This window comes from Dunckerocampus dactyliophorus, chromosome 4 (genome assembly GCF_027744805.1).
Source record: "Dunckerocampus dactyliophorus isolate RoL2022-P2 chromosome 4, RoL_Ddac_1.1, whole genome shotgun sequence".
In the NCBI taxonomy this organism is placed as follows: Eukaryota; Metazoa; Chordata; class Actinopteri; order Syngnathiformes; family Syngnathidae; genus Dunckerocampus; species Dunckerocampus dactyliophorus.
The window spans coordinates 4,171,501-4,188,254 of NC_072822.1; the positions used below are offsets into that span (position 1 = coordinate 4,171,501).

Sequence of the window (16,754 nt, forward strand, 5' to 3'; positions counted from 1 at the left end):
TCTGGGAATTATGGTTTCAGTAACTTCATTTGTTTGAACTGATTACATTTGAGCTCAGTGTGAGAGTTGCGACTGCTGTTTAGCTTTCAGGTTGCTTGTGGTCATGTCAAGTTGCATCTCTTTCTCCACTGCCTTCACTTTTTACCGTGTGATTAAATGAAGCAGAGAGGCGACAGCTAATATTCAAACTCCAATAACAGCGTATGTTACAGTGTGAGCAAAAAGTAAGTTGACACTATTGACACAAACCCTCAAGACTTAATTTAATTGAAATGGTTGACTGCTGCTGACATGGCACACAGTTCCCGCAAAGAAACAGAGGAACTTGTGGTCATTTCAACAAAAAAGCGGTATTGTTGCGTGTAAACAGGAAAACACGCCACTCACCTTGCTGTATCTGTTGGTGTTGGTTATAGCTGGGTGGTTGCTGGTGGGGGTACTGCTGGATGTAACCTGGGGCGGGGCTCTGAGGAGTGTAGGGACTGGGCACTGGGCTATTTTGCTGGCCCATGTACCGACTACTGGAGCCTGTCTGAGGGGCCACGAAACGACTAATTGGAACACAGAGGGTGAATGTTAGTGAGAATTCCGATTCAAACAAGAAAGAAAACCTGCATTATGAGATAGTTGACCCACCTTGATGGATTGGGAGAGATCGCTGCTGGCTGGAAGTTTGCAGACTGGGCCGGACTATGCATGGAATTTTGGGTGATCTTGTACTGTTGGACCATTGGCTGCTGCATAACTTCTATTCAAGGAAGGAGGCATAAGTAAATTATACATTTAAACCTATGTATACAATTCATTTAAAGATGTTTCATATGGTGTGCTGGTAGGTGTACTTTTCTCCCTGAAGATGCCAGGGTTCCTGGCCAGCGTGGTCTGCAGCAAGAGTGGTGCGTCTCCTTCAGGCTCATCGCTACCGAGGTTGTCTTTTAGCTCTCTGTGACAACAATACGCAGAGAACAGGTTCAGTCAAATCCACTGTCCACAGGTTCAGTGTGCCTACACTGTGCCTTTTCCCCACAAACGTCCAGTTTTGAAACCTATGAAAAGCTTCTGGCTGTGGCTCAAAATGCTCATTCTGCATGTATTCTTCTGCTGACCAGAAGAATGGTAAGATTACTTTTTTCATTTCATCAGGAAATCACATGCTAATATTATACTCTGGGCATTTATTCGAGATAAAACCTCTAAAACAGGGGTCACCAACGTGGTGCCCGCGGGCACCAGGTAGCCCCCCAGGTAGCCCCCCACGACCACTTGCCCGCAAGCCTGCTTTTCATTCAGGTTTCCAGTTAATAATGAAAGAACAGTAGAAAGAAATGCATTCTGAAATACAACATGTGAGTTGTGGACACCAGCATTTTGTTCATGTTCTGGTAAAACAAGCATATTCGCTTTGTTTGGGTTTAAAATAAGCTCTGAAAATAAATGTTACAAAAATGAGTAGCTCTTGGCCATTTTCATTTTGTAAAAGTAGCTCTCACAAGGAAAAACATTGGTGACCCCTGCTCTAAAAAGCCTACTTCAAATCAGCCACAGTGGAAAAGGGGTATGTGTGCATACATTTTAATTGTTCCTTTAGTTGCAGAAGCAAAAATTACAGTTCTAGTTTTTAGTTCTAGTAGCTTTGACTTAAACACCGGCAAGTTTATACTGTATGTAGTCAAATAACCCTATCATAACCAGAATATTAGCAATAACCCATGTAAACACCAATAACCCTTTTGAAAAACCCGAAAATTACCCCTGGGTGACTCCTTTTCTAACCCGAAAATTGGGTCATGTATACGTCTATCGGGATATCCCGATTAAAAGGAACATTAATTTGTGTTCTGCCCATGTTCTACTTGAAAGGAATCTTGTGTCTTTGGCACAAACTACTTGTAAACATGACGACACGCAAAACCCCACACTTTTGGAGCGATGGGGAAACAAGCCACCTCGTTAGTGTGGTGAAAGACAGGAACATTATGTCTTTTATTGACGGTAGAAAGTACGGTGATAGCGAAATCTATCAGAAGGTGAGCAAGCAGTTATGCGAAGCAGGGTTTGTACGAACGCATCTTCAAAAGTGTCCAGGGGGGCATGGATGTGGATGGCACAGCTCCGGCTCCATTTCCTATTTCTTCACGTTCTCACCTTCCATTAATGAAGCAAGTGAGACAGAATAGCGTAAAGCACTGGTGGTGGGTCAGCACCAGCACCAAAACGCAAACAAAGTCGTTCATTATCCACCGTGCCAGTGTTGTTTTTGGAAACAGGAAGAAGCAGAAATGCGCATTGCCTCATGACGTTTTGCGTGAGTCGAGATGTTGTCCATGCGAGGGTTTTTTTGTTGTTCTTTTTTCACGTTGCGCATGTAAACGGGTTATTCCGAATGTTTCAGAAACGGGAATATTGACTTTAACCCGAATACTGACTGCATGTAAACATAGTCACTGTCATAAAAAAAAAAACCACGAACATTTTGCCTGTCCTGTTGATATTGTGGAACGTGAGAGACACCATTTAAGGTCACAATTTCAACTCTTTGATGAACTTAACAAGCATGTTTTTGGACTGTGGGGTGAACCCAAAAGGCAGAAAATGAATGAATGAATGAACGCTCTGCTGGACACTTACATGTGCTCTGTGGAGACCTGGTTGAGGCCATGGGCGAGCTGGGAGGCCAGGTTCTCATCCCGACAGCCCAATAGGCAGTTAACCTCCTCTGCGATCCTCCCATTGTAAAGGAGGCTCTTAGTGGTGGTGGCCGGGAGAGGGGACGGAAGGGGCAGCTGGTTCAACACTAAGACAAGAGATGATGAAGAAAAGACATTATTATTGCTCATCTTGAGAAGCACAAGTGTGTGTGTGTGTGTGTGTGTGTGTGTGTGTGTGTGTGTGTGTGTGTGTGTGTGTGTGTGTGTGTGTGTGTGTGTGTGTGAGAGCAAAACAGTATGTGGGCATAACTCACAGTCTGTTAGGCTAGCGATCCCAGCGAGAGTGGTGATGGGAACATGAGGCATATCCCCATTCATGCTTGAGGTGAGGGTGGGGGGAGTGTGTTGATACACAGGTAGATCAGGGGGGTCGATGGACGACACCCGTCCTCACATCTCCTGACACCTAGGAATCAAAGATAAACATGACTTAATAAGATCTGACTTTCCCCTTCAGCATTGACTGACAGGATAGCAACCAGTGGAGACACAATTCAGTCACCGTGTGCAACACGTTTTAATATTTACACCCTTGCATATGCTTTACTTTCGTTATTTGCCATAACAGCATCACCCGGCCTCTGTAATGACATTGAGCTTGTAGGCCCCTATGAAATCCTTTTTATTTTTCCCAAAATGCATTTTATTTCTTCCCGATAATCATTTTATTCCGTTTTTATTTTTTAGAAAATCCGTTTTGATCTTTGACACTTATTTTGCCAGCATAGAGTGTGTACTTTAATGACAAAAATGCTTACATTTATGAAATACACCATTGGCCAATTTTGGCCAGTATTTCAGAAACGGATGTGGCTTGGCTAACTTTTCTAATGGGATGTCACCATACACTTGATACACTTTTCTCATTTCTCTCTTGTTTAAATGCTCTCAAAGTTCAAATTTCATTTGAATTGTAATGATCAATCTACTAGGTTGGACACAAGAAATTATGAAGTGACTCACACGTATTCACGCCTCGGGGCGTGCCTCATCCTGGTGCCGTTCGGCTGTAGCGTTTTTGTATCCTTGTTAAAACGTATTCCTGCTGCCGTTGTATTTTCCTCCTCGTCCTACTCCTTGAACCCAAGATTCACTTATTCCTTAGGGGGTTAGCTTCTTCTTCTTCTATTGTTTATTGGCGGTTAGCAACCAGCCCATACAGTTAGCTAGTTTACTAGCCACCATTGACCACAACAGGAAACGCCATGAAAGAGATTGATTGACAATGGTCTACAGCCAATCAGGACACAGAACACAATGGACGGGTGCTCCCTTAGCCAATCAGGACTGTTGTGGTTCTGTATTTAGCCCGCTATTGTCTACTGTGGGTAATATGCTCGTACAGCAACGTTAACACATACTGAGGCGAGGTGGAGCTGCACACGTCTTCAACTCTCACTTGAGTATACAACCCCCTCTACCGGTAGCAGTAGTAAATACAACAAAAGACACATACAACAGAGCACCTATAGGTGGCTGTAACACACAGAACACAATGCACGTTTATATGCTGTTTAAAAAAAAAACATACAAAATTGCACTTTAAAAAATCCGCGAAAGGTGAACTGCAATGTAGGGAGGGAACACTGTAACATTGACAGCCTTAGTTTGTTTACACAATTAGACAGGATGTGGCGAGCAGCGCTCTTATTTTGAAGGTCGGAAGAACTTGCACGATGTCAGTAGGCATCATAAAAGGCTTGTGTAAAACACAACGCGGCGTAAACACACTCACATGACACACACACAGCCACACTAGCGTGCTCTGCTAAACTAAGCTAACCCAGCTAGCTCCGTAAGAGAGGCGTTTCAAAGTGTTTCCTCCAACTTTTGTTTCAGGTCGCCATTCTGACATGTTTAGTTCGGGAGGGGGCAGGTTAGGGTTTGTGATGAGATTCCGCCACGATTGAGCGGAATACTTCCCACACAAACGTTCCTTTTCTTCACAATGACAGCATTTCATTCATTATTTGTCAATTGCGAGATTCCACCTTTAACCGTAAATTCCGCTTTTATTGGCCAAATCTGCAATTCTGTCCGCGATTCCGGTAAGACGGAAATCATAGGGCCCCCGAAGGTTGTACCATTCAGAATTGGATTTTTAAAAAAATCAAGATAATATGCCTCAGGTGTGTTGAAACGTGGCCATGCATGAACTCACACAAGACCTGAGCGTACCTCACGAGTGCAGGTCGGTAAACATCAAAGAATATAAAAAATACACAGAAGCAGCTACACGAAATACGCCAAGCGTAAAACCCCAGCGTCACCACAGCAACAATACTTAAAGTTGCAGTAAGATGTTCTGTTGATTTGGCATTTAACGGTGGTTACCTTGTTTTTTTACACTCGTGTTTGATCGCTTCTACATTATAACATTAACAATGGCTAACTTATTTTCACGCTTTAATGACCATTTATAATAGTATTGTAATATACAAGCAGAATAACCAAAACTGCAGGTTATATGCATAATGTTGAGTTTTTATTTTCCCATGGAAGGTGGCACATGCCTATGCACTGGCCTGTATAAGGAATAATGATTGACAGCCTTGGTGACAATGTAATAGGTCAAATAAGCCCTTGACATTCCATGTTGCCCGGGTCATTTAAACAATACCATTAGCTTTTTCCCCACAATGACTTGTTTTACATTTAATCTCTTAAGAACAGAACATTAAATTGCATATTCAATGTGTGTGCCCCTTCTTATCCCATTAGTCTGTTTACGAGTACATTTTGTGCAACCTTATTTTGCTCTTAATAAATTAAAAAATATGTCCTTGAAGTTCACAATGACAGGATTTTTTGTTTTTTTGGCAAACATCTAACAGCATAATTGCAAAAATATTGCTACTTTTAACTTCAAATGTGCTACAAAGTCACAATATTAGATATGTGGCCTTATTGCAGGTGTCAACATGATAAGGAGACACGCTCGGCCTGTCCTCGAGCACAGCGACTGACACTGTGACTAGCTAGTGACCATAATAAGAAGAAATGAACAATGTGGGAGGCGTGCTTTCACCTTGTCGAAGAACTCTGTGCCGTCTCAGGTGGACACAGTGACATTTCAGACCAAAAGAAATCCAACTCAGATAATCTGTGGAAGGAAAAAAAAGAATGAGGATTCTTTATCAGACATCTTAAAATCCAATTATGTAGCATTAAAGTGAGCATTACACATCAGCGTCGCTATAATTCAACAGCCCTCCTGAGAATAGGAGGGGGAGCAAGACAAAACAACCTTAAATAAATTAGGAAATCAAGTTCATTTTAGACTTTTGGGTTCCTCTCTTTGGTTGCTAAGATGTTGCCATCACATGGATATTCACATATGAAGTGAAGAAGAACGCAACAGACATACAGTACATTTAGTGTATCAACCTTCTTGAGGACCACATTCATTCTCTATTAGCGACCCCCATAACTAACCTGGGACCAATTCAGGGTCACGCCCTTTGGTTTTGGAAAAGCTGAACGAGCAGAACATGCTTGTAGACGGCCACAATGTAGCCCAAACATTACAGAAGGTATGAGCAGAATTTCCCCAACCTTTTATGTAATAATTGCATTGGGAAAAAAACAAAAAACATCAATCGCAGTGGAGACTCACAATTGAATGCCCTAAAACAGGGGTGTCCAAACTATTCCTACTGAGGGCCGCATACTGAAAAATCTCAAGATGGGGGGACCCAACCTAATTTTCCTAAAATTTCAACTTAATTCTTTGTTTGGATTACTTCTTATGCTACAACTTTTTTCCTATAATATTTGAACTCGATGCTGTTTTTTTCTGTTAATATAATGACTTTACTCCGTTCGTGTTTTGTCCTTATTCTTGTAAAATTACTGCTTTTTTTCCCCATTTTTGCTGTTGTTTTTTTTTAATTTTATTGTTTAATCATATTTTTAGAACGTGCCAAGGGCCAGTAAAAAAAGCAGTCGCGGGCCGTAAATGGCCCCCGGGCCGCACTTTGGACACCCCTGCTCTAAAAGGTCGTACCGTGAAGAAAAACTTTAAAAAGCTTTGTAAAGAAGCAGGCTTCACTACACATCTTAAAATAAAACTGTCGCCTGCAGACGCGGGAGCTGCAAGTTTGATCATCAACCGAGCATGATGTTGCTGTTCAAATGCGGGTGTCATGTCAGCACTGTAGCTCACATAGCTATGCTGGTGTTGCTAACGTTCGTGTCCTCCTGTCCCACTCCATAAAGCTACACTGCTGCATGTGCTGTACGGCATCTATTACACTGGCCAAGTACAGAGTTGCAGTGTCCAGCCGTCCCTCACTACATCGCAGAACGAACATCATGCCCTCACTCTATCACGGCTTTTCAAAAATTTATTAGTGAATGATCGCTGTTTTGTGGTTGAATATGGTCTATTATTAGTAAAAAAAAAAAAAGATTTTTTTTCAATGCACATTTAAGCAACTTGCTGTGTGCGCCTTTAAGAAGCGGGGAAGTGACATTTGTGACGTCAGCTGGCTGGAGGTGACCGTTAGCTGAGTGCTAGCAGCAGGTTAGCAGTGTAGAGAGTGGCTGGCAGCAGCTCCTGTGTGAATGCTCACTGCATGCGTTCTCTGCTTGTTAACAAAGCGACGGAAGTGCATCGCGAGTCGCTCCTCAACCATAAACAGCAGCAGTAGAGCGGTATTCTACACTGGTCTCTAGGTGACGGTCCCGTTACACTGATGAGAGAATAGCCACCAGGAAGTCAGCGCTCGTGTGCGAGTCTATCTTACCTATTTATGTCTAAGCTGGCTTATTTTCTATTATTATTTTGGGTAATACAGGTGAAACAGTGACTATGGGGTGTTATTTCATGTATTCATGGTAAAAAAAAAAAAAAAACTATTTAGAAGATCATAAACTGGTTTTCTACGCTCCAACTACGAAAATATTCCATTTATTGATATTGAACCCTACTTCGTGGAAATTCACTTATCGGTCGGGTCCGGAAACAATTAACAGCAATAAACGAGGGACGACTGCGCATGCAAAAAAGCGGATAAAGTGTGCAATAGTGCTTCTCGAGATACTTGCACGCACACACTCAGACATGGACAAATCATTAGCACTAAAACTACAGACACAAAATTAAATTCCAGCACAAAGGCTACATTTTGCACATTAGACTTCCAATACACTATTGTGGGACCTTTAATAGGTGAACACATTTAGTTTTATTATAAATGTTCCTTAAAATATCGCCTCAGCAGCTAAATGAAAGGTTCTGCGACGGTGGCAGTTTGACGCCGGAACAGATTATTTCTGCACACACACACACTAAAACCAGAGTTTCAACAAGCACAGATCGGTAGTGAAGTTACTCTCAAACGTCAACACAAAGACTGACTGGAATATACCCAAGCCTATCTGCTGACTCAGTCTGTCAGTAGACAGAAAATCAAACCAAAGCAGCAGCAGCAGCATGAATAAGACGAGGGTTGTAAACAAGGCACGAGCGTAGTAACACACACACAGGCGCGCGCGCGCGCGCACACACACACGGATGGGCTCTCCTTTCAGTCGGTGTGTGCTAAGACGCTGACAGCTGAGGAGAGTGACAGGCAAGAGGCGGCACAAAGGAACAGATGCACGGTGATGGTGGCTGGCTGATCCACTAGCAACCGCGGAGCGAGACACTTTTTTTTAAAGACTTTACGCCATTCTAACTTCACTCCACTAGAATACATTGAGTGGGGTCGCGTCGCATTTATGCTCTTCCTCGTGACATTCACTTTACTAATACGTGCGGCGAAATTGCAAACACAATCACGTGTGACATAATTAGTTTGCATGCATTTCAGCAGCTAGCTATAGCTGTTATCAGCTATATTAGACTTCCACGAAGTTGCTGTCTGCTTCTTGACTGATGATGCTAATGCTATGGCAATGCTAATATGGAGAACAGCACATTATAGGTCGATGTGCTGTCAAATGTGCATGTGTTTTTTTATGGACAGGTTGCCCCAAATGTCTTGTTTGGACGGCTAGCGCTAACTAGCTGCGAGTGTTGTTAAGTTAGCATACAAATGCTGCTGGAAAGGGGAGGACGAAACAAATGCTGTAGGTTAGCGCTTGACGACGGCTAATGTTGATTAGCCGATTACTCCAGCAAATGGAGACGGCGGAGACGTGTTGTCGGAGAGGGCAGGCGGGCGAAGCGATGGTGCACATTCCAACTCCGAGGCAAACGGCCCGATCCCTGGGCTCCACAAATGACATCCAGTTGAGGCCGAGCGCCTGGCTGGGCAAGAGCAAAAACACACCTAGCTAGCCTGGCTAGCCCCGCTAGCATCCGTGAACGACGCCGTAGGTGGTCTCTCGCCAAGGTAAATGATAGCGTTGTTGTTAATAATGGCGTTTTTTGCTCCAGGTGAGTGGTAATTTACCTTCTGATGTTGCGCCCAAAGGGAGGGGAATGTTTTAGCTGGATTCAGTGTCTCTAGCTCCCCCTTTCTTCTCTCGCAGCTCCTCCAGAAGGAACTCGACTGGCTTGCCAGCTAGCCGCCGAGCTAGCTAGCCTGCTAGCTATCAACAATAATCCGGGTCGGGCTGAGTCGCTTCTTCTTCCGTCACTCGCGGCTGAATATTTCCACCCACATTCGCGGCGGGAAACGTCCGTTCGTCGGTGTTTCAGTCCGTCTGCGCCGACATGAGCGACGAGCGCGGCCAATTTCGAGCGTAAACGAGAAATATGACGATTGTTGCGATCACCGAGAGGCTCTCCTCTCGTAGAACAAAATGCCGACCGGAAGTGCAGCCGTCTGACTGACCAAAGATCTCACGAGTGACTCCCTCCATCGGCGCCAAACAAAATGCCAGGCGGCGGCATCACCCGCTGGCGGTAGAGGGCGCCATAAGGCAAGCTTTGCTCATAGTTAACGCGACAAGTCTTTATTTACATTTAAGCGTTTTAAAGATGAAAACATCAAACATATGAAAAAACAACATTTACAAATATCATGTCAGATCATCATATCATATTTTTGTTAATGTAATTCATTTAATTAAGTTTAGGTGTGCTCTTTATTTCCAAGTATAAATATGCTGTTTTTTAATGTACATATAATATAGCATATTGTAATACTATCCCAATACCCACTACTACTGTTACTGTACTAATAATAAACATAACTATCATGCATTAATTATGCAATTAATAATGCATTAAATACAAATGAATGAGCATAAATGCATTGACTGGATCTTTTATCAAACTCAATACTGTACATAAAAACTTAAATAGTAAATACTTAAATACTATTGTTAATAATAAATAAATATTTAGCTTTGTTAGACATGCGTGCAAACTAATATTTTTCCCCCAATAATAATGGAAATAATAATTACCTATAATACTTTATCATAATAAAAACAAATCGCCATCCCATCTGCATATTTGTATTTGAAATTAATACATCCAATTCAATCAGCAAATTGTGAATATAATTAATATTATATGCAATACAATAATTAAAAATCTAAGATATGAAGCACAATAGTTTGTGAAATCACCCTATGGTTTATTAATTATACATTAAATATGTTGCCATAATATGTATTCCATTAATTTGGTTTATGTAGGCTGTTTTTTGTATTTATTTTTTTTCCTTTTTAATTTTTTTCCTTTCTTTTTGTATTTATTTTTCTTTTCCTTTCTTTTTGTATTTATTTTTATATATTTTTTCCTTATTCTTTTTGTATTTATTTTAAATCCAAACATGCTGATGTGCGGTTGATTTGTAATGAGGAAATAATATACAGTATCTGCATATTTGGTTTTGACATGAATGAAATCAGCTTATAATTGTTACTACTGCGTTGTACACGATATTAAACTGTATTATTTAGGGTTAATCCTTTAATGAGATAATATATATTACGAAAGTAGTAGTGAATGGTGTCAAGTATGTGGCAGACGCATGTCATAAAAAACTATTTCTTTCCTTCAATTCTTTATTTTTACAAAAAGTCATGCAAAGTACATCTACAAATATTTCTTTTGTGTGTTTCCATGACAGCAGCAATTGTAAACAAAGGAATTATTCCAGGAATTCTTGTAAAGAAAAAACAGATTTGGTTCTTTACATCAGCTGTTCCCCATTAAAAAAAAAAAAAGAAATAAGAAAAAGTCAAATTTGGTAATTGGATTTGATAAGATTACATAACAGCAAGTAATCATTTTCCAAAATCTATCGTTAGTGTACACATTTATGTACATGTCTCTATACACACCAATTATACTGTATTCAGAATAAAGCTCTATAAATAGCAACATCTATATGAATGTTACATCTGCTATACAAAATTAGTTCAAATACAAAACAACCTACAAATTTCAAGCTAATAAAAGGAATAGGCAGTGAATTTTTATTGGCATGAGAAAGAACGCATTCAAATACAAAATAGCTGAATTTACTCACCTTAATTTGTAAAATGAAATGCAAATGGCAGTACGCTATTCATTAACATTTCTTGGGGCAGATTTGTATAACATAATATGATGCAAAACTGATTTGGAGATAGTTCCGATTCTCTTTTTCGGGTCAAAACGTCTGTGAAATGTTGGTGCCTGGCTTGTGATCGTTGAGTGCATACGTGGCAGGAGCCGTTTGTGGTTCAGCTCACAGTCATGCAACAGTCTGATCAATGAGTAAACAAAAGCATGTGTGCCATGTAACACACAATTCCAGCTCATCCATAGAAAATAAAGCCACTCTTGTCTGTACGCAGACTTCATTTAAAGTAGGAAGCCCTTTCCTGTTCTCCCAAAGAAACCAGCCTGTTCACAGTATGTGTGCACAATATCCAACACTATATTGGTTCTGAAAAGTGAAAGTGAAAATGCATCCGGGAAGCCAGGGAAACTGCAGGTTTGTGCTGTAGTCTGCTGCAGTGTTTACGATTAAAGAGCAGCAGTGGCCTCTAGTGGGAGAACTGAGTCATCACAGTTGAGGGGAGGGTTGAAAAGCCACGTTTCCCCCATGCGGGTACAGTTCACTGAACGATATTTACTCGTTTGTTGCAGCATTAGGTATCACGCTACACAAGAGTGTCGAAAAGTGGCTTGCAACAAACAGCCTCATTTGGTAGCCTTTTAAAAGGTGGCAAAATGGAAAACAAAAAACTAATGAAAGCTGCGGGCAAAGTTGAACGGGCCCTTGCACACCCACGCAACTCAGGGTTCACGTGAGTCAGCGGACATGCACATTCCATTTCCTGTTGCCAGTGGTTTGCACACAGAAACATTTGAGGAAGTGACCTACGTCTAGCTTCACGGTGTTGCCTTCATCACATGTGCCAATTATGACGAAGATCTGACGCTGTGGAATTGAATTATTAACGTTTACACTTTAGTGGCAAATTTGTATTTTGATCATGAAAGTTTGTTGTCATGCCCCGCCCACATCTTATAGAACAGACTAAAATCCTTTGCAATAGAACATTGCCTGTCTGTCTGCTACCCGTGATTTTGATTTGGGCTCGTTTGGTCAAAGTGCCTGGGACTAGTTCATCAAAGTGCAAACCCCAAGTCTTCGGTCAAAATTGCGGCCGGAACCCAAAATGTCCGACTTCCTGTTTGTTTTGTAACATGGGTTCTTGAAACTTTTTTTGTGCATCTTGTAATGATTGGCGTCACCACCAAATTTCGTGATGTTTTGTGAAACTTGTAGCAGGGGCAAATTTTTTGAAAGTTTAAAAGGGGGGCACGACTGAGTGAGTTTTTGGGGTTCGGGATTCCTGGAGTAGAACATTTTTTGCCAAACCTGACACGCGTTCAAATTTTGGTGAGTTTTCATGCACGTTAGGCCCTCAAAAACGCAAGAAAAGGAGCATTTTCGAGAGGGCGTCGCACGTCGGTGGTCAGGCCCTGAAAATGAGTAATAAAGTATAGTAATAGTAATAAAGTGTACTGCTGAGTGGAAACGCAGCTTATGGCAACTATGCTGATCAAGTAAACAGCTGCCATGTGAAGATGCAGAGACTCTACTAAGAAGGCATCGTCATGCGAAAAAACCCCCACATTTCTACTGTCTTGTCCTGGTCTCTACCCTCTTGGTTGTCCCACCAATAGCAAAACATCCGCTACATATTGGTCACGTTCTCGACAGGCCTCTCGTTCTCGTACTCGTGCTTCTGGGAGATGAGCTGGTAGGGCTTCTTGTCCGCTTCCTCCACCACCGAGTCGCCCGTCTCTGGCTCTTCAGTCAGCTCGTGGCGGGACAGGTGTTCCACTATGCCTGCACCGATCGAGTCTCCCAGAACGTTGGTGGTGGTGCGCAATCGGTCCCTGAGGCGAGCACAGGAAGTATCGTGAGTGGTCGGCGTCCAGAAGCTTGATGGAGCTCTGCATGTGCTTGAAATCATCAGCACTATAAATGCTGCCCTGAGCAGCTTGATCCTTACCACTATTACAACATTGGTTCTGTTGCTGCTGTGTTGCACAATATGCTTGTTCATAAATGACCATGTGGTTTAAGAGAGCCAAGTTTTTCTTTACAATTTTTCATGCACTCCAAATCATTATTAAAAGTACAATAATAACAGCCTCTTTCCAATTATCGCTTGCTCCCAATAGGCCTGTCACGATAATGGATAAAACGGTTAATCGAACGATAAAAAAAAAAAACAAGGTCGATAATTTTGACGCCTGGATAAATCAACATGTGCGACATGTGCGTGTGCCTGTTCCATTTCCTGGTCTTGCTGTAGCACACGGGCTGCATGACAAGAGGGTTCACTCTGCTTGTGTCTGAGCGCATTGGTTGTATAGTCAAATTAAGGGAAAGAGTGAGCCTCCTGTCAGCTATTCAGCGTCTTTGTCACAGTACGTTGAGGCGGGGGCTAGCTACGTAGTGATTGAATACACTGAATGCTAGCTAGCAGTTAGCAAGCAAAGGCAAATACTGTATGAATGAAAGTACAAAAGCGATAGTTTCTAAGCCGAATGCCACAATTGCGGTGTGGATGTGCTGTGGGGCAGTCATCCCGGCGGTTGGCACTTGCTGGGGCGTTTGACCGGCGAAGTGAATGTATAATGCTGGGCGGCGCGAGCTCGCTATGCTCAGGGTATGTGAAGTGGTGACGCCCCGCGATGACACAGTGATCACTGAATGATAAACTTAATGATATGGTCTAAAAAAAAAAAGGGTCAAAATTAGCGATTATCGTCGCTAATGTACAGCACAGGCCTACACCCAATTAATCCCCATTTGCGTTTTAGATGAATAATTCGAGCTATATTTGGTAAATAGACACTGCACGGGCTGTACTTACAGGAACCAATCCACTGCAATGATGAGCGTGATGTCATCAGTCGGCAGGCCCACCGACGTTAGCACTATTACCATGGTAACCAGCCCTGCCTGGGGAATTCCAGCTGCACCAATGCTGGCTGCTGTGGCCGTGATACTGCACAGAAGGGAGGGTGGGGGCAAGACAGAGAGATTTGAACGGACAGCTGGTTGTCCTCAACTGAAAGACAGACACACACATGACCTCAAACACAACAGTGAACGGGGTCAAAGCCTCTGAGGTACAGTGACGCATAAAGACAGCATGTGCAAATGTTTTTTTGGCTGTTTTTTTGTGTTAAATTTTATTTCTACATCCTGCCATGGGCCAATAATAAACGAGTCACGGGCTGCAAATGGCCCCTGGGTCGCACTTTGGACACCCCGATATAAATGATTACACACGTCATCACATGTGATGTGTTTTCTATGGAAAAAAAATGCCCATTTTCAGAGAAATAAATAAGTAGATAAAAATTCTGGCCAAAAATACAAGAATTTTGCTGCATCGTGAATATGCTGGGATCCAAAAGAGGCATCGTCTTATATTCAAAGTCATCTTATATTTGGGTCAATACAGTACGTGCGCCTGCTTACCTGATGGTGAGAATCTGTCCGAAGTTGAGGTCGTAATTGTTAACCTGAGCGATAAAGATGGCTGCCAGCGCTTCATACAAGGCAGTGCCGTCCATGTTTATGGTGGCGCCCACGGGAAGCACAAAACGGGTCACGCGCTTGTCCACCTTGTTATTCTCCTCCAGGCATTTGAACGTGATGGGCAACGTGGCAGAACTGAGATGGAGGAAACATGACAGGTGAACAAATACAGCACAAAAGACTGTTATTCCTCTAACGGCAAAAAAAAAAAAAAGGGCCAAACCTCGATGACGTTCCAAGGGCGGTGATGAGGGCCTGCAGCAGGCCAGCAATAAAGATGAAGGGGTTCTTCCGAGTGACGATAAAGTAGAGCGTGGGCAGGACAAGGATGGCATGGATGAGCAGGCCGCAAATGACAGTCACCGTGTACATGCCCAACTGGCCGCCCATTGACGTGATGTCGTCCATTTCCACTATTTTACCCGCAATCAGAAACAGGATACCGATGGGGGCGTACCTGAAAAGGAGTCTGACATCCAATATTTCTGCCTCTGATACTGTAGGGGGCACTATGGGCCTTTTCAGAGGTTTTTTCCCATTTGACCTACTGCTGCACGACTGCCCTAAAAATGTAATCAAGACATATGATGGCATGGAAAAACACTATCCCCTTTTACACCTCCTGTACAATCTGGCATTTTCCCACCATTTCAAACACTCCTTGACTGTCAAAAGGGAAGAATGACAAAAAAAACTAATGCGGCACATATACAGTACATGGGGTGTCGTCATTTCTTTAATGTGGATGCCATTTATGGTACCCCCTATGGCAGGGGTGTCCAAAGAGTGGACCATTTGCCGGCCACGGCTGTGAATTTATTGGCCCGCAGCACAGTCTAAAAATGTAATTTAACAAGGAAACTTACAACACAACAGCAGCAAAAATTGAAAAATCAATCAAAAGTCTAAATATTAAAAAAAGACTTGTAATCTAGTAAGGAAAAAAAGCCATAACTTCACAAGTAATAGTATGAAGAAAAATGTCATTTTCATAGCATGAAGTTGAAATATTAAAGGAAAAAAAGTTGTTCTTTTTAAAAGTAAAAAAACAATGAATAAAGTTGTAATTTTGGCAAACTTAGGTTGGGGGAAAATGTATAACATGGGAATAAAGTGAAAATATTAGGAGAAAAAAATATAGAAGAAGAAAGTTAAAATATTCGGAAAATGATACAAAAAAATCAACAGCAGAATATGCAGTGTATATATACTGTATATATAAAATTGTGTGCTGTGACAGGCTACACCGTGACTCCGATTCCATCTGTTCATCCATCATCAGACATTACCATTAATTAGAGGTGAGTGGCTATACCAGAGGTGTCTAAAGTGCGGTCTGAGGGCCATTTGCGGCCCCCGACTGTTTTTTTTATTGGCCCGCCGCACATTCTAAAAATATCATTTAAGAAGAAAACTAAAAAAAAACAACAAAAACTGAAAAATCACAAGTAATCTTACAAGAATAGAGTCAAAATATTAAGAGAAAAAAGTCATATTCACAAGAAGAATGTAATATTTAGAGGAAAAATTGTGTACTTTTAGTAGCATAAAGTTTAAATATTAAAGAAAAAAAGGATTTTTTCTAAGCCATAATATTATGAGAAACAACGAAGAATGAAGTCGTCATTCTTTAAAAATTAGGTTTGGGGAAAAGTGATAATGTTACCTTTTATAAAGTCAAAATATTATTGGAATAAAGTCATAATATTACAAGAAGAAAATTTACAAGAAAGTTGAAATAGTTAGCAGCAGAAAAAAAAGTCAAAATATTAAGAGAAAAATAGTATTCTAATGAGAAAAAAAGGTCACCAATGAATTCGGAATATTATAAGGAAAAATAATGTCATTTTAGCAGCATATTAAAATATTAAAGACAAAAACACGTTATATTTAAAGAGGAAAGTTGAAAATAGTTGTAAAATTTGAAAAAGAAAGAACAGCTGTAATTTTACAAGAATAAAGTCAAATCATTAAGATAAAAAAGAAAAAAGGTCAAAATTTGACAGAAATAAAGTTGTAATATTATGGGCTAAATAATCTCATTTTAGTAGCATTTCACCCACAACACAATGCTGAAATGCAT

The 16,754-nt window shown here is 41.4% G+C and overlaps 2 protein-coding genes across 8 annotated transcripts in view; both read right to left on the bottom strand.

Moving 5' to 3' along the window:
• Positions 1–9,484, bottom strand: part of nipbla (NIPBL cohesin loading factor a) — a 38,735-nt gene extending 29,251 nt beyond the window's left edge. For all 3 annotated transcript variants that reach the window (XM_054773680.1, XM_054773679.1, XM_054773678.1), the window contains exons 1-7: positions 9,110–9,484; positions 5,737–5,811; positions 2,963–3,114; positions 2,629–2,794; positions 843–943; positions 637–748; positions 388–551 (exon numbers count right to left, since the gene is read on the bottom strand). In XM_054773680.1, the coding sequence (XP_054629655.1) occupies positions 388–551; positions 637–748; positions 843–943; positions 2,629–2,794; positions 2,963–3,026 (607 nt within the window). In that variant the 5' untranslated portion in view covers positions 3,027–3,114; positions 5,737–5,811; positions 9,110–9,484. The remainder of the gene's footprint in view (positions 1–387; positions 552–636; positions 749–842; positions 944–2,628; positions 2,795–2,962; positions 3,115–5,736; positions 5,812–9,109) is intronic.
• A 1,193-nt stretch (positions 9,485–10,677) lies between these two features.
• slc1a3a (solute carrier family 1 member 3a) overlaps positions 10,678–16,754 on the bottom strand; it is a 35,627-nt gene continuing 29,550 nt past the window's right edge. For 4 of the 5 annotated variants that reach the window (XM_054774411.1, XM_054774414.1, XM_054774415.1 and 1 more), the window contains 4 exons: positions 14,895–15,128; positions 14,612–14,806; positions 13,998–14,132; positions 10,679–13,011 (listed from right to left, as the gene is read on the bottom strand). In XM_054774411.1, coding sequence (XP_054630386.1) covers positions 12,807–13,011; positions 13,998–14,132; positions 14,612–14,806; positions 14,895–15,128 — 769 coding nt within the window. In that variant the 3' untranslated portion in view covers positions 10,679–12,806. Of the gene's footprint in view, positions 13,012–13,997; positions 14,133–14,611; positions 14,807–14,894; positions 15,129–16,754 lie in introns of all 5 variants that reach the window. The other variant, XM_054774413.1, reaches the window with a different exon arrangement.